This window comes from Gossypium hirsutum, chromosome D05 (assembly GCF_007990345.1).
Source record: "Gossypium hirsutum isolate 1008001.06 chromosome D05, Gossypium_hirsutum_v2.1, whole genome shotgun sequence".
NCBI classification, from domain to species: domain Eukaryota; kingdom Viridiplantae; phylum Streptophyta; class Magnoliopsida; order Malvales; family Malvaceae; genus Gossypium; species Gossypium hirsutum.
In genome coordinates, this window is record NC_053441.1 from 23,917,363 (window position 1) to 23,935,376 (window position 18,014).

General features: G+C 34.2%; 1 protein-coding gene across 4 annotated transcripts; it reads right to left on the reverse strand.

The window, feature by feature from the left end:
* Positions 1-1,028: 1,028 nt before the first annotated feature.
* On the reverse strand, positions 1,029-10,816 carry LOC107914062 (putative 1-phosphatidylinositol-3-phosphate 5-kinase FAB1D). 4 transcript variants are annotated; one of them, XM_041094410.1, is made up of 14 exons: positions 10,617-10,816; positions 9,795-9,888; positions 9,007-9,281; positions 8,883-8,919; positions 8,051-8,761; positions 7,474-7,618; positions 7,030-7,389; positions 5,003-5,842; positions 4,358-4,686; positions 4,015-4,141; positions 3,746-3,901; positions 2,171-3,658; positions 1,822-2,088; positions 1,029-1,603 (listed from the first exon to the last, which is right to left on the reverse strand). In XM_041094410.1, exons 3-14 carry the CDS (start codon positions 9,245-9,247, stop codon positions 1,271-1,273), a joined length of 5,034 nt encoding a protein of 1,677 aa, XP_040950344.1. In that variant the 5' UTR covers positions 9,248-9,281; positions 9,795-9,888; positions 10,617-10,816; the 3' UTR covers positions 1,029-1,270. The 4 variants fall into 4 exon arrangements, with proteins under 4 accessions (XP_040950344.1, XP_040950345.1, XP_040950346.1 ...); XM_041094411.1 differs by having other exon boundaries at positions 9,795-9,899; XM_041094412.1 differs by lacking the exon at positions 9,795-9,888 and having other exon boundaries at positions 9,007-9,247.
* Positions 10,817-18,014: the final 7,198 nt, after the last annotated feature.

The following is an 18,014-nucleotide window of genomic DNA, read 5'->3' on the forward strand; positions in this document are numbered from 1 at the left end:
GTAATTGAGCCCACGTGCTATTTGGTAACCAAACAACTTCATGTTCCCAATGAAGATAAAATCATTCGTTGTTCAGATAGTCCTCCAAGGAGGGTGAGCTCATAGATGACTGCTTGACTTGTTGGTGGTAGGCTTACATGTATAAGCATCTTCTAAGCTTGTCACATGTATTGTCACGGATGAGGGGTATAACAATCGTGATATTAGTGTTGGAAAAAATACTGTTCGAAAATAATTTTCTTGCACAGCGAAAAATACAAATTTTGAAAAAAAAGACCAAGTTTGTGATATTTATAACAATAAACTCAAAAATCCATACCTATGTTTTTGGATGGGCGGATCCTTTTTATTCTCAGCTTTCAACTAAACGATCTTCTCCGTTATTCTAGTACCACGAACTGCTTTGAGTGTGGGCTCGAACAAATGGTATGAACATAAAAATACTAAAAACCATATTTAACAGTGCACAAAGACAGAGAGAACCACAGAGGGGGAATGGCTCTAGAGGAAGATCTCAAAACAAACAAATCAAACTATGAACATGAAAACCTAAACCCAAACGATAATGGAAGATTACGGTCCTAGAAAGAAAATGAAAAGTTTGGTTTTGATTACCGAATGGAAACAAATGGTATAAGTTACGATTTGGGTTGGTTTCTTTTGGGTAAAAAAAACTATTAATTACGATAATAAATTTAATTAAAAATCATTATAAATTACTCTTCCTTATAACAGACCCAAAACCCAACCAGCCCTAAACCCCCAAATCAGACCCAGTCAAACTAAATTTGCCCCTTTTTAATTAAGTCATATAATAGAAATTAAATTTTATCCATTAATTCAATTACTTACATAAATAAACCTGGATCATTATAAATTACTCTTCCTTTATAAATTACACAAAAATTAAAATAAAAGTATAGCAACTGTATGCAGCAGCAGTAATTCCAGAGGCTGATAACAGAAATTCAGAAGGAAAAAAACACATAAATACAACAGGAGGAAAAGGCACCAAGAATACAAATTGGTAGCTGAAACTTTAAATTGATTTTACATTATCAATCTTCCAATAACCTCGGGTCTTTACATTCTCACTCGACCATACAAAATTATGAACATAAGATGAATGCTAGTTGAAACTATCCCCAGAAATTTGCTAAAAATTGCATTATAATGGGGTTGGGTATATATATATACACAGCATTTTTCAACTGGCTATAAAAAATGAGGGCTAATTCAAATAAAAAATGTGAAACAAGGAATACGAGAACTAGGCAGAAATACCATTTAGGGACTTGGGTTGAGACGAGGCATCGTTTGGAGTGCCACACAGTTGGCAAGGGTCAGAGGATCCCTGTGAACACCAGTGATCAGGGACACTCAAAAAGTAAGTTGACATGAACTTTCTGAATCTTTTCTTATATTCCTTGGGAGAAATCACAGTTGGCAACAAATTCTTAGGAACAACCAATGAAGACTTAACCCATGTCTCCAGTTGTTTGTCCCAAGTATACTGCCTGAGATAATCAATGATCCCACATACAAGCTCCCGCCGCTCCGTATCCACCCCAACAAGTAAAGAATAATCCATTACATTGATTGACTGCAAAAGAGCACAACTCAGTCAACACCTCATTCCAAATTTGAGGAATATAACATACAAAGGAAATATATAGATGATATATGGGGTTGAGGGAGGATTTGGGATGTTGGGGTTGATGGGGAGTACTGAATACCACAGGGGCAAAATTTATTCAAGAAAAGAAAGAATGCATCTAGTCCAAGCAAGGAAAAGTCCAGTAGAAAGAAATTAAAGCTCACATTGAGGAAAGTTGTGTCATTCCATACAGCCCGTTGCAAGAGACGCTTGGCTTGATTACTAACATATAATGGAGAGGAATTCATGTCATTGACAAAGTTCTGATCCAAAAGAACATCTCCAGAACCCTCAGCAGCTGAATTGAATCGAGCATGCAAGGCCCCTTTAAGATCATACTGGCGAGTAATATTTCTACCAAAGGTAAGATTCTCCATCACCATAAGATCATGTCTTGTCTCTTTCCCTGTTTTAGGCTGTCTTACTATTACCTGCAAAATGTTTAAATGTTCAAAAAAATAGAGCAAAGAATAAAGCAATCACATATTTTTTAAAATGAAAATGAAAGCAAACCTGATAAATCCCAAGAACTTTAGCAAGGCAAGTTTGGCTTCCAGACTCAAATGATTGGTTCATGTACTTGAAATAATGTAAAGCAAACTTCTCAAATGATTCATATTCTGTCTTCTTGATTTCTTTTATAATAAACCTATCATCAAGTGTTTTAGCAAAAAAGGACTTGCTCTTCCCTCCTTTGGCATCCCAATTTCTGCATCGGCTAAGCGAAGCAATATAATCAAGCTCTGAAGGGCAGCACCGCTCTCGAAGATCACGGAACTGGTTAGCATATAAACAAAATACCGAGTATTTACCCTTCCCAAGTGATTTTGAAACCCCTAGAGAAACCTCTATGTTATGCACATCAGGGGGAACTAGAGAATCCAACAAGCTTAACCCATCAAAACTGGAGAAGCGCGACTCTTCTGAAGAAATACTCAGACTAGAGACAGACTCTGAATCAGAGGAACCACTGGACGACCAATGCAGGGATGTTAAAGTAGGAACACGACTTAGGCTTCGTAAACTTTCAACTAGTCTATCTCTCCTCCCATCCTCATTGGACACTTCAGTTCCAGCAGGCAGATCTTTCAGCAATGCCAATGCACAAGCAATTATACTCGAGAGTTCACCTTTATAATCTGATACAATATAATCATTAGTTCCTAGAGGTATGCGTAGCCTTGATGCTTCCTCCCTGATTAATTGACAGCCTGTGGGTATTTGTGATGGAGTATAACTACTAATGGATTCAAACTTGGGGACATTTCCTCTTTGAAGGTCCTTCATGTATATCTGTCTGATTTCAGAAAAAGGCATCCAGAACCATCCATTTACATTTTCTAAACTGGATAGTAAGGAATGCAGAGATCCATCAATCTTTGATTCATTTGAATCAATCATAGAATCATTGTCATCAAGATCAGTGGAAATTGGGATTGTTCTATCCACTTGTAAAGGACCTGATATAGGTGCATCCTCTGCTTGATAGTTCTCATCACCAAAATGGGAACAAACAGAAATATCATGTGCCACAACGGACTCTGGTTTGGATGATTTCGTAACAGCATCTACTTTTGGCTTTTCAATGTTTTCAACCTCAGTAGAACTCCCTTGTATGCTGTCACATCCTTCAGATTTTTTAACAGGAACATTTGAAGATAATTCATCACCAGGAAATTCATTACCTCCAACCAAAGAACCTGAATAAGCTTTCATATTTCCAGTATTTTCAGAACCTTTATCACCATCTATAGGTTTACTTTCTCTACCATTGTCCTCTCCATCAGCACTATCAGTATGCAACTTCAGTTGCTCCACCACTGCTTTGTTGTTGGCACCAGCAACTACTACTGTCGGATCAGGCAACAGCAGAGAATGCAGGCGTCGATCCCAAATGCATGCTTCCAGAAGAAGGTCCCACCTTAGTCTGTTCAAGCTGAGGAGTTTGTGAGAACCCAAGTTTGCATTCCCATTATTAGCAACAGCATTCTGGATGTTTAGCTGCAATTTTTTCCCAATGGAACATATGAATAAAAAGTAAAAGCAACAGCACCCAACAACTTATCAGAAAGACGATGAGAAACCAACCTCAAATTCAGAAGCTTCCAGTTCCAGCATCTCTTCAACATCAGAGAATACTTTTAAGGAATCTTTAAGGTTTAAGGTTGAACCCGCAAACTGAGACCTTATCTGAACCAAAAAGGTTGCAACCTCTCTGAACATTACCATTCCTTTTGTGTAAACCTGAAGAAAACAACACCAATTCAAACATATTAACATGCTTGTGTTTATAGTTTACCACATAATAAACATTAGGTCATAAATCAAAGCACAGTGAGAACAGAATATCCACATACATTCTCGGATTCTTCCTTCAGCCAATCTGGTCTGATTGACCTGCTAAACTCCAGCTGTTGTGGAGGCATGGACACAGTATAAGTGGTAACTGAAGAAAAACTAAACATTGCAACCATAGGGCCTAACCTGCAGTTACATTAAATTACAAGAAATAAGGGAAACAAGCCTCTTAGCATAAGAAAATATAAACCTCCCCAACCCCTAGCCAATAAATATAGTCACAAGCTATTACTACAAAACATAAAGTGCCCAAGTCTCAAACAGAGAGGACAAAATTTCCTGCTCAATAATACATTTGAAGGTAGTTCATTGTTAAATGAAAACGGAAAGAGTTATCCATACCCAAAGAAATATAGAAAATCCTTGTGTGGAGAATGGCCACAGCTGGATAATCCACAGGATGTATTGTGTTCAGAAAAGCTGAGCTCCAAGAACTTTCCAAATGAGAGAAAACGTGCAGCAGTTGAAATTAGCACTCTTTTCGTAGATTTTGACATTCCATTCTCAGTTTGACACTTGCCACAGCGACTCCACATCCAGAGTTTTCCCTCAGCTTCCCCAGGTAAATGCTTAGGAAGCCGTTTAACTTGTATTGTTAGCTGCTTATTATGATGTGCATAATAGTAGAAGTGAGCTTCTGGGAGTTCACCGCATATAGAACATTGGCTTCTCTGCAAAAAGCAAAAGTTTCTATTAGCGGAAACTGGAAAACTCAACAGTACCAAGGATTGAGAAAAGTTGTGTTTTCAAAAGCAGTCTACAGCATTATAGAGTTAAGCGTTAGCTAAGTTTGTTAAAAGATTAACGAGAAACTAAATAACCAAATAAGTAGTCGAAACATATCTTCAACACTTTAGAGCAGTGGGCAACCTAATAAAACTTGACTCACTTTCAATAAAATCAAACTTGACTCATAAGAATCACATACTGATAAAACTGCAGAAAAGATGCCTTCTTTTTTAATTCTTAAAAGGAGAACCCAGAGACCTGATTGAGTAAATTATCTCGAAGGAACTTCCCAAGAGGAACATCAAAATTCCTGTAGAACACTATATGGCTAAAATGGCTTTGCTCACATATAGTCCCCTTTAAGGCATTTCGGCAAGACATAAGAACCAAAATACTCTGTGCATCCAACATTGTGTTGATGCTCTCCTTATTTTGCATTTTCTCTTCATTATTATCACCACCAGCATTCAAGTTAAGTAGTGCTTCAGAGGAAGCGGGAAAAGATTGAGGTTGTCCATCATCAAGGGATTTCTCTTGATCAGGACCAGATTTAGATTCCACATCAAGTTGCTCTGAGCCCTCAAAACTTTTCATTGCAGGAACTGCTTCTGTGAGCTCAGATTCCACCCCATTTAACCCGAAATATGTAGACGATGACCAATGAGGAGCAGTGGATGCAAGAGGAAAATTGCTTTCGATTACTTTCTTCAGAGAGACAGAAATGGATGACAACCCAGACAAAATGCCTGGTAAAGCAGAACTATCGCCTAATCGTGACTTCAGAATTTGATCACCATTTACATGGTAACCTTCTTCATGCAATCCACTGGAAATGGGAATGTCAATTTCATGTGAACCAGTTTCAGCAGTAGACTCATCAAGACAAGTAGCATTCATGTTGCAAATTTCTAAGGCATGGGATTCATGATCAGCTGGCAACACATCTGCTATTCCAGTTAGAGGAATCGTAGAGAACATTGCCTTTTGATCAATAAGGAAAGAAGTTTCAAGGATTAAATGATATGCCATGACAACAGCATATTGCACAACACACTTAATCTTTTTCAGTTCTTCAGAATGGCTTCCTTTCAGCAAAATCTGCAAAATTATGATATCAAGTTAACAAGTACACAGACAGGAAGATGCCGTTGATATCTTACCAGGAAAAAAAAAACAAAGGAAGAGGAAAGCCTGTTATCCAGTAGATAGCATCAGTTCAAACATCTTCAGACCAGACATCAACCACAAGTACTTTTTGAGAAACAAGATGATAAAAATCGATGATGCAAAGAAACCAAGTGGAAGACCCTTAAGCTTCAAAAGTAAAAAACTACAAATTGAACTGTACATTTTTAGGGGACTACTAAAATAGAGAAAATGCATTTGACTTTTAAATGCTTAGGAGAAAACCAATTTAACTAATATATACATTTTAACAAAATCAACATACTCGGATAAAATTGGGTTTCGACATAACTAATTAAAACATAAGTTGAAATTTTTTCCAATAAAGAAATTCTTAGGAGACTACTACAATAGAGAAAATCTTTTAAAAGAGTTTAGCTGAGAACTTTCTTAAATTTTATGGAAGATTAGAAAGAAAATCTCAATATCAAAAAGACCAATACTTTTAGTAACTTTTTAAAATTCAATTTGCAGAATATTTGCATATAAAAAATCTTAAGATAATTTACAATAGGTTGAAATATTTCAAAGAAAAAATTCTTAGGAGACTAAAATTGAGTAATCTTTGTAGGGAAAGGAGCAAAGATACAACAAGCTGCATTTTCTTAACAGTTCAACATAGGAGGCCCAAGCTTTAAGATATTATTGCATTTCAAACTTACAACAAAAAATTAATTAGCAATATGTAATAGCCTAGGAGATAACGATGTAAGTACTTAATATGTATTATAGTTGAATATCTTAATAGCTTTGGATAATGAGGTTTGGAGTAGGCCTAGTCCTACTCATTAATATCGGAAAAACTGGTAAAAATAATGTAAAAGAACGTTTAAAGCCTTCCCATTGAGAAGTTTTGCAACGAAAAGAAATACAAAATAAGCTATCAAAGGAATGATTCTTTTTATTAGAACTGCGTTCGTATATATCTTGTTTTCCATATATCAACTTCTCAGACCATACTACCAGTGCTCACATCCAACATCTAACTCTGTCTTGTTTCCCACATGCAAGTGATTGTGTGTTAGCATGTATGCAAAAACATGCTGGAGCATTCTGGGGAAAACAATTAAAAAAGAAAGAAAAAGAAGAAGTCAACTTACAGTGCAACAAAGATGTCTGGGACAGCCCTCAAGAAACATCAATGTTTTACTTGGTCGTTTTCCCCCTTCACCAGAGCAAGCATGTTCTTCAACAAACTTTTCTATATGGAAGGAGTCGCACTGCTTATAGGAGTCATTCTGCTTTAGCTTTTGACCAATCAAATGATCGGACGGTATGATTGATGAGCCAGTGCAGCACGCAACTCTCTTGAGACGATGTTGCTTCATGTCAAACACCAGTGTGATTCCTTTGGCAAGAACACTCTCTTGAACATCACGTGAAACAGTTTTCTCCACCAATATCACATTCGGATGACACATATCTATCATCTCGCTTAGAGATTTCATATGACCTTTTTCCTGTTTTCAAGGGTCAATGATCAGAATATAGAGTAGAAAATTTACTGCATTACAAAGAAAAAGAGTTTACTTTTGCCATGGTACCTCATCTAGTGAATCTAATGAAGACAACCCACTAGAAGATTGACCAAGGGCTCCCTGAATTAATAACAGCCTTGGATTCCTGAACTTAGTTTGCATGTGCTTATGAGCAGCACGCTTTTTGAATACCAAGCCCTTGATTAATTGGCTGCAAAAAAATAGGCTAATTTATAATGGTTCAAGGGACAAAAATCCTATAACACCAATAGCATTAATTTTCTATTATAAAGAGGTGTTTCAAATAAAGCATGAAAGATGTTGATTTCCACGCATGCTCATACATGATTCAACAAAAAAAAAAGAAATTAAAATTTTAAAAAAAGAGTATGGCTTTTCGCATGCTACCAGTTGAAGGAGAAGTAACCAATACTCTCTTAATGAAATAAATTTTACAGAGATAATAGATGTTTATAAGAACTATCTGAAGAAGATACTTCAGAAAAGCACATTACCATCACCCATCAATCTTTTAAAAAAAACACCCATCTGTCTCTTCAATGAGAAATCTAAATCAATTATAAAATAAATATCCACAACTAAGAGTAATATAACTTCAAACAGTATATTGAAATCATATCACCTTTGACTGCGAGAACCGGTTGCAATGCATTTCACTTTCACATATCCATCTGGACCCATTGCATTGCCATCAATAGCATCAGGCTTCAAGAAAAGTGCAGCTTCCAAAGATAAAGAAGTAACTATATCCACCCAACTATCATTGTCACTCACAGAACAGGCAACACCCACAGATTTAAGAAGTTGACTGACAATGGCTTTGAACTTCCCATCTATCACCTCTTTAATTGCCCTTTCTTTTTCCTCTTTAAACCTGTAGCGTCCATTGCCCACATCTGTATGACTCAAGGAACTTGGTTTTCCCCATTTTGTGCCATCTCCACATTCATCATCTTCGTCATCATCGTCATCATAAGCCAGAGAATTCTCCAAGTCGTCCTCTTGATCTTCAGGTTCTGGAGGTTCCCAAATTTGATTATCTATTTCACCATTAATAACTTGAGAAACTCCACTCTCTTTGACAAAGGGTCTAGCAGAATTTTCGATAACATTTTCTTTTGCTTGTTGTTCATTACTAGTTTGTGTTATCTCACCATCTCTAACTATGTCCATATCATTGCTATCTTTCTTATCTCTCAAGTCGCTTTCAGACATCAGATTTGAGCTATCAAGTCTCTTCCCAAGGCCTTCTGAGCACGGGTTTCGTCCATTTGGCAGACAATTGAGATCCCCATGACTATTTTTTGAACCAAACTCTTGGTCACCCTCAACCCTGAGAAGTATCAAATATAAGTAATGTTCATAATCACGGTCAAACATATATAGAATTACAAGATTCCAGTTAATAACAACTAGTAGTATAACAGCACCACAATGAAAAGAAGGGCACCTACCGATCGTATGAGTTTATTACATCAACAGAAAAATCACCTGATGGAACAGAATACAAAATATAAAATAGTTAGCTCAAAATGAGATGGAAATAAATTAACAAATAAAAACTAGATAGATACTTACTGCAGCTGGAATATGAACGATCACTGCTAGACAATGAAGAAGTTGGACTGATCATTGGCGTTGAATATGGAGTAATACCATCTCGTTTTACAAATTCTCTTCCTTGCCTTTCCCAACATAATTTACACGACCGAATTGGGTCTCCACTACAAGAGATTAAAGCATTACCATTCTCCAGTTTCCTTTTGTCTTCACTGGTCTTTGTAATTTCAGCACCACAGTAATGACACATGCTATACATCTGGTGAAATAAGAACTCCAACCAACTCAATCACCTATCGGATAAAAATGGGAGATAAGACCCTTGTGCAAAATAATATTTTTTTTTCTAAATCACTCCAGTAAACTCCATTCAGACATCAAGAACATCATATTGTGCAAACCAAACACTTCTGTAAGGCACTCATAAGATTTGAGGTACATGCAAAGGTTCAAAATTATCTAAGAGAAATTTTTTAATGAAGTTCTTTCTATTCAGAACCATAGCATAAAAGAAAAGGAAAAGTACCAAGTTCTATATGAACTAAACTAACCAATTTCTTCCGTGTTTTACATATGATTTTTTTTCCTACCCTAGTATTCAAAGAAAGCTCATATCAATCCAGTTTCATATACATGTACGAAATAGTTCTTGAAAAGCAGCAGGATACAGTATCACAAAATTCATCAGCAGATAAACGTGGATACCAAATATTTGCAATTTTTATATACCAAATCCGTTATTGATCATGCAACACGCCTTAGAACTAGCAAAACATAAACTAAAATTTCAAGTTAAGTAGCAGTACATAAACTTATGGGAATGTCCAAGTTTGGGTGTCCTAATTTTGCAAAAGCTCATGCGGTGTTGTATCTGTATCGTATTATGCATATCCGTGCTTCCTGGAAATAAACTAAAAACTGCAGTAATTCTTCTATCTGTGTTCACAAATAAACCTGCAATTCTACATGCGTTTCAAAAGTAAAGGAACATAAAAAACTGGGATAAATTCCCAGAAATTCCAGAGAAAATACAACTTAATAAAATATCAAAGAATTGTAATGACCATGAACTAAATCCATGTTTACAATCAGACAAAAAAAAACATTTTGTTATGTCAAAAAGAAAACCAGAGTCCAAAGCCTGAAAATTATAGTTGTTTCTAAAACAATCAAATACATTGAAACAAAATTGACTAAACAGAGAACATAGTATCAGATCAATCATAGTTCATTGGAAACAGTGACAACATACTGCAATTTCAAGAAGGATAAAAAAAAGTCAATAATAATAAGCATATACCAGAGCAAAGGGAAAACGATGAAACCAACATCCAAGGCTGATTTGCAATTTTTAGCAAAAAAAAAAAACGAATTTGATTTTCAAAGTCAGATGATCTGTGCAAAATGGATAAAATCACCAAAGGCATCAACCTTCTGAATTTCCAAAATGACAACAGTTTTAAATTTATCCAAAACAAAAATCAATCAAAAGTTGCCATATATTCAAGCTCCAAATTAAACAATATAAAAAGGAAAACTAATTAAGTCAAACTAAAAAAAACAATTCAATGAACCCAAAATTAAGGCAACAAATATGGAAACGAAGAATCAGAAATATTAGTACTTACTGTTAAAGCAATCCAAAGAACAAAGATTTGGGTATTATGACCACTAATCCAATCCCAATCATAATGTAAACTTGTTTAATGGGTTTCTTTTCTTTTCTTTTCTCTACCCAGAAAGCAAGGATTTTTTTCTTCAGAAAACAAAAAATAAAAAGCAAAGAATACGATAAAAATGAGTCCTCGAAAAAGAGAAGGATTGAGAAAGAATGAGAATTAAAAGAGGGGAAATGAATTTGAAGAAAGGTACTTATGAGTGGGCTCCACCCTGTGTTTCCTAATTCACTGTCCAAATGTTTTCTTTTCTGGGATTCATTCCATGATACATCCTCATATTATGTTCTAGATTATAAATTACTTCTCAAATTTTAAGATATTTTAATTAAATCCTGAAAGTAATCATTTTTGTGACTCTAGCCATCAAGCTGGCATTAAATGTCAATTTGGGTTTGGTGAAGTATCAAACTTTAAACACATTTAGACCAATTGTGTTTGATATGAAGCATTAAAAAAATAGTTTAGCATGACATATTTAAATACATGTGTTTAAATTTTATTTATGTGTTTTAAGTATATTATACATTCAATTCGAGCTAGTAGTTGATATTTAACCCAACATTAGGTTGATAGAAAACTCAATTGATATGATAATGATGTTTTAAATGTTGGGATAAAAAAATTTGAGGAAGTCCAAAAAAAATATTAAAATAATTTGAGGAGTTTGATGCAAATTGAGCTTTTAAAAGTTATAAATGGTAGATTTGGATTTTGTGCGTAAGGGAGTTAGATACACGTTTTTTGGAGGTGGGAGAGTTAGATGCACATTTTTTGAAGGAAACAAAATTGCAATCATATCCCTGCGGTATTTATTATTATTCTTTTCACATGAAAAAACCAAAATAAAAAAAAAGGATAAAATCTCATGCGTGAACCAGCGTTTTCAAGCATGATGCATGATTGTTGACGAGCTAAGCCTATGTCCACATAAGCTTAATTAATTAATTGCTTATTATAAAATTTAAACCATGGTTAATTGATCATCATAAATGAAAAAAATCAGAAGAAAATTTGAAAAATGAATTTAAGGGTGGGCATAACCTTTGACTTTCTATATATACATAGACTTGAGTTTAATTAAAAAATTCAACAATGTAAGCCACATAATGGGACCCAAGTCCTAGAAAAAGTCGTTGCATCTCTGACATACCATCCACCGTAAATAGAGGAAACAGATTATGGCAAGATAATTAATGAGGAAGTAGTCCAAAAATGGAATGATAGGCGGCATTTTGATATTCGTTAAAATCTAAGAGGACCTGAGTTGTTAACATTTAACACACTGTTATCGTCACCGTTAGCCACGTGGAGAAAAATGAAAGCTATGCCCCAGCCATGAGTACACATCTCTATCAACGGATCCGTGTATTAGACGGAAAGCAATTTTTGTTTTGAATAAAAAAAAACAAACAATTATCTTTATTATATATGAAAATAATTAGGTTTATTTTAATAGAATATTTAGATATTTACAAATCCAATGTGGTCCCTCTTAATATTTCAAATTTTGAAAGCTTATGTTATGATTAATTTTCACATCCAAACAAAACGGCTCCTCCGTAAGAGAAATAGATAGAGAAGAGTGATGATATATGATTGAAGTAGTGCCATGTTTTACGCGCCTTATCACATCAAATACCCCTAATTCTCTCTCCTCACTACAATCCTTTGCTTTTTCCGTTGTCCTTTTTCCTTGGCTTAATGGTTGCTTTTTTTTTTCTCCATGATGTGATGATTAATTATTAAAGCACTAACTCTTACTATTTAACTCTTTAATTAATTTAACTATAAATTTAGAAATTAATTTTTTTAAGAAAAGTCAACCCATTCCATAATAAAAATATTTATTAAAACATTAATTTTTAATAATTTTGACATAATAAATTGCTGATAATCTGTGACATTATGTATCTTATATACTATGCAAAAAATTATTTAAAATTTCTAAAAAAATAAAAATATATAAAAACTTAATTAGAATTTTTTTAAAAAATATAAAGTACATTTGAATTGCCGCAATATTTAAAATTTTAACATTTTAGGTAATATTCTATATTAAAATAATAATTCAATTTTTTTTAAAGATAGATGATTAAATTCAACCTTTTTAAAAAATAGAAAGTCAATTTTAGCTAAAATAAAAGGATAGAGTCAAATTTTTTTTTTACATAATGTCTAAAACTACTCATAATCTCTCTCAACTCATAAATAAGAAGATAATGTACTTCAGCGTACTCGAACCCATATCTTCTTACATCAACAATAACACTCATACTAATTGAGTTAAAACTCAATCGATAATTAAATATCATATTTTAGAGATTAAAACACAAGATAGGTTTCAACTAAAACATTTATTAAGAAAATCAAATCAAAATTGAAATGAAGACATAGTTGTATCCTTGCGTGGGGATTTGTTGCGGTGGTTAAACTATCCCAAACGCTAGCAAGTAGGAGCAATTTTGTTTTATTTCCTACAAATTTATTTATGATATATTATTACCTAAATAAATGAGTTATTGTTGGATAAGAATCTTATGTAGTTTGAGAAGTAAAAGACATTAAGAATGCTTGAGTTGTGATTTGTGGAAAAAAGGCTCAAATGTGATAATAATAATAATAATAATAAAGACCACTTGAAGTAAACATCACTTAAAAGAAATTAATTACATAAACATATATAAAATTTAATTTGTATTAATTTTATATTTGGTCATGGGCAAGTTGAGCATAAGACAAACAAAATTTGGGTGCAATTTTCTTATTATAATTATCACCAAAGTCCAGAATTGCAGAGATGAAAACGTAATTAGTTTTTGACATTTTCTGTGGTTTGAATTTGAAGTAGAGCCATATATGTTGTTGCCACCTTAAATGATTCCCTCCATTAATTGAAAATAAGACAAAAGCCTTACCTTTTAAATTTTAAAAATTTCTATTCCAAATGATTTGTTTTTTATAAACATAATTGTTTGATGAAGGTATCAAATTTTGTATTTTTATGGTTTGCGTAAATATAATTATATTCAGCATATTTAGAGCATTGCTTCGTGTTTATTATATACAAATATATATATATATATATAGAAAACCCCATTTAGTTGCACTTTCCAACCATTTAACATTTATATATATATATATATAAAAGAAAGCTTCTTTGGGCCATTAGTTAAGTAGTTAAGGATGTATTTAAATTATTATAAAGGTATATATTCGAGAAAATTAGCAGAAAATGTTGATTTTAAAACTTAATTAGTAAATTAGGTTGTTTTTTTTCAAATTTAGGGAAATAGATTGATTTTAGAGAGAGAAACAGAAAAAGTGTCTTGTTGGACGCGTTTTCGTCCTTCCAAAAAAAAAATTTGGGTTGGGTGTTGGAAATTTGGGGAGAGATTTATTTGTCTTTGTGTTTTAGGGATAAACTATGATAGTTTTAAGGTATGTTTGAGTTCATAGTAATGCGGTGGCGCTCGAAGACCCACACATTTCATTTCCCGTGTGAGGAGTGCACCATCGATCTGCAAACGAAACCTGCATATTATGGTGAGTGAATGGTCCAAGGGAAAAGATTTTTCCATCATATTTTTTGGATATTCAAGCCATGCATCGCAACATTCTGGTATTGTAAGCCATTAGTCCAAATTGACGACACATTCATGTACGGGAGATATGAGCATTGCTTGTTGTTGGTTGTTGCATAGGATGATAATCGAAAAATCTTGCCAATAGCTTTTGCAATTGTTGAAGGAAAAACCACAAATGATTGGGATTTCTTCTTGACTAACTTGAGAAAACATGTTGTACCGCAACCCGATATATGCTTCATTTTTTATAAGGGACCCAAAATACAGGTTGTAATTGATCGACGTGGAAGCCTCTGGGATCATGCACACCATAGGTATTGTATACGTCATATAGGGTCAAATTACATGGGTCAATAGCATAAGGATGCTGAGCAGCAACATGTTATTAACATGGGTACGTAATAGCCATTATGTTCTATATAATCCTTTTAACATATACATTATTTGCATTTATGGATATATTCTTTATTTTCTTTGATAGGGTGCGAGTTCGTCTAACATTGATTCCATGAAATGTTGAAGAACTTGTGGGCTATAAACAAAGTTGGTGCAGAATACCTTGATGGGATACCTAAGGAGTAGTGGACTACAATACGGGCACATGACAGCGAACCTAGCGGAATGCATAAATTTTATATTGAAGGGGATTTGTCATTTGCCAATAATGTCAGTGGTCAAAGAAAAATATTTCCGTTTAGCAGCCTTATTTTCAAAGCAAGCGGAAAAAATATGTTGGACAAATAAAGGGCGATCACATTTGGTGCGAGGAGGTGATGAAAAATATTATAGAAAATGCGGAAAGAGTGAACTTTATGTCTGCAGTGTGTCACTCGCGTATAAATCAAATATTTCGAGTTACAAAGTTCCATAGGCCTGACAAAGGTATTATCGAGGGATCATATCGTGTATACCTGGAACGAAGGACTTGCGACCATGGGAAATTTCAAGCACTTCGTTTTCCATGTGCACATGCAATTGTTGCATGTGTCTCGACACGTCTGGATTGCATGAGCTATGTTTACGATGTTTACAAACTAAAACGCATATATAAAGTATGGAAATTTGAATTTCCACCGGTCCCAAATGAAAGTATGTGGCCGCCTATCTCGAGCACTCCATTCAAGTTAGTGTCGAATATTACGTTGTGTCGCAAGTCAAAAGGTTGACCGAATTCTATTCAAATATTCGACAATATGGACATTCGGGAGAGGATAGACCAACCGAGGTTATGCAATTATTGTAAGAACCCATGGCATAGTAAGCCAACACGTCCACACTTAGGGGCAACATTTAGGGGAAGACCTAATTAAAATATTTATTCATTTTTTTAATAAACATACAAAAAACAAACAAACAAACAATTTGTTAAATTTTTTTTCATTGCTTCTCATTTTTTGGTAAATTGTAAATAAGTATATATCATTGATGTAAAGTACAATAAAATACAATATAAACAATTTTTCATGTTTTTTTATTGTAAATAAGTATATTATTGAGAAGACATGCGATAAAATACAATACAAATAATTTTTTATTTTTTTCTTAGATTGTAAATAAGTATATATTATTAATATAAAATACAATAGAATACAAAACAAACAATTTTTTTAAAAATTTTTCATAAATTGTAAATAAGTATATTGTTGATGTAAAATACAATAGAAAATATTTTTGATAAAATTAGAACAAGTACATTATGAATGGAAAAATTTTAATACAATACAAATTAGAAGTTAACAAACTAAAGATGATTTACATGAAAAAATTTAAAATAAAAAATTCATCGGCATCATCGACCCAAATATGAGCCACAACCTGGTAGCTGTTGGTTACGAAGAGGATTTCGATGTAGTTGGGGTTCTGGCTCCTCATCTTCTTCTTCTTCATCTTGACCTCCACATCCATCTTAATATTGATCTTCATCTTGTTCCTTCGTGCTAGAGTGCATTTGAGTCCTAAGTTCCCATCATATATCGTTTGTGGTATTAATAGGTGGTTGCGAAGATGACACACCTCTAAAGAACAATGATGCTGGGGGTGTTTACGACACTATCGGCAGATAAATGTATGGTGTCAAAACTCGGTTGTGGGTAGAATGTTAGAATTGTAGGCGAAGGTGGATACATCGGTGTTGTTGTCAGTAGTGATGTGTAATACGGTCCTAGGGATAAAGGTGGTGCAAAAAAATACCTGAAGAATGTTTTGATGAATGGTATGATGGTGCATAATGTGGTGCTTGCGTATGAAAATAGGGTTAGTGAAAGCACCAAAAATATATGAACCATACTGACCGAGAGATGGTGCACTCATTGGTGTTTCATGTAAGGTTGAAGTTGATGATGATTCCACCGATGCATGTACTCCCGATCACGGCTTCATGTGGGGTCGTCTTAGCCTTCTATAACAACATTGTCTACTCCTTTCCTCCTCCGATTGTAGATATGACTTACCATAAAGTCTAAACCATGTCATGTAATCTAGGTCGCCAAATTCAATCGAAGAATTGGTTCGTACCTATGTTCCCAAATGTAGATATATTCCACATGAAATTTAGGATAATCTTCATCGGTTCTCACCCGCAAGTCGATCTTGTGAAGTTCATCTACCCCCTGGGGTGATGGCGAAATACTTTGCATAAACTCGAACTGGTGTATCACTTGATCAAATTCGTGCATCTCGATCATTGCAAAAACTATCAATGGCACTTTGGCGTGCCAGATATTGTGATTCGCCAAAAATTTGATCGGGATGCATTATTAAATTCTTAGATCAGAGTATGACGTCCATTCAAAATACAATACGAAATTATAAATTTTATTACATGCCTAATATTAAATTTCAAATCCTTACGCAAATATTATATAATTGAAAAATTCAAAAATTAACCTCGGCTTCTAATTGTTAATCTAACAATAGTCAAATATCTTCAAGCTCGTCCGATATACCCACATGACTCACGTTATTGTTCCACCTATTCAAATAATATATTATTTCAAAAAGATAATAATGAAAAAAATAACTATATTATTAAATAAATTTTACCTTATTACGAGTGGGAATTCATAAGGGGCATTTACCCGGAGGGATGTAAAAATGGTAGGCGGTACCATGCCCTTGACTGAAGGAGTATGTAACCACCGATTTTAATTTTTTTGTGCTTTCATTGCCTGACACATCTCTTGATACAATGTCACCAACACAACTAATCCCCAATTGAGTTGCCTCGCTTTTTTTAAGTAGACTAGTTGTAGGAGCCACATTAAATGTACTAGATTTTGAGATTTATCTGCCATTAGAAGACCCTCGATTAACCTCAAGATAAATGCTCGCACGTATTATTGTCTTTCAACGGCACTAGCAGAGTTGTTAATATATGAGAAATTGTCTTCTAATCACTTCATCTCTATCCGACTACCACTAAATTTGTCTGCCACCTTGCCTAATAGTTGCTTGCAAATTGCGCTCCAATCACCTACGCCCACTACCCCCGTAACATCTGCCCCATCAATCGGTAAACCAAGTTGTAATGCTACATCCTTGAGTGTAATTGTACACTCATCCCACAAAAGATGGAACATGTGTGTCTCAGGTCTCTATCTTTCCACAAAAGTGTTGATAAGTGCGAGATCCAATTTAGTCCTCCGAGCTTACGAGAAACGTGCAAAAATCCACCTCTCGCGAGTGTTGTTCAATAACACACGGTGCCATTGCACTTAAATTATGTATATATGTCTCGATAATCCGATATTCAGTTTGATTATAT

Bases quoted from the DNA above. Each gene is read 5' to 3' on its own strand.
- LOC107914062 (XM_041094412.1), bottom strand. From the start codon at position 9,247: ATGTATAGCATGTGTCATTACTGTGGTGCTGAAATTACAAAGACCAGT. The intron at 4,687-5,002 runs GTCTCTGGGTTC...TGCTTTTTGCAG, and splicing joins GAGATAATTTACTCAATCAG to AGAAGCCAATGTTCTATATG. The intron at 2,089-2,170 runs GTTTGCTTTCAT...AACATTTTGCAG, and splicing joins AAGTTCTTGGGATTTATCAG to GTAATAGTAAGACAGCCTAA.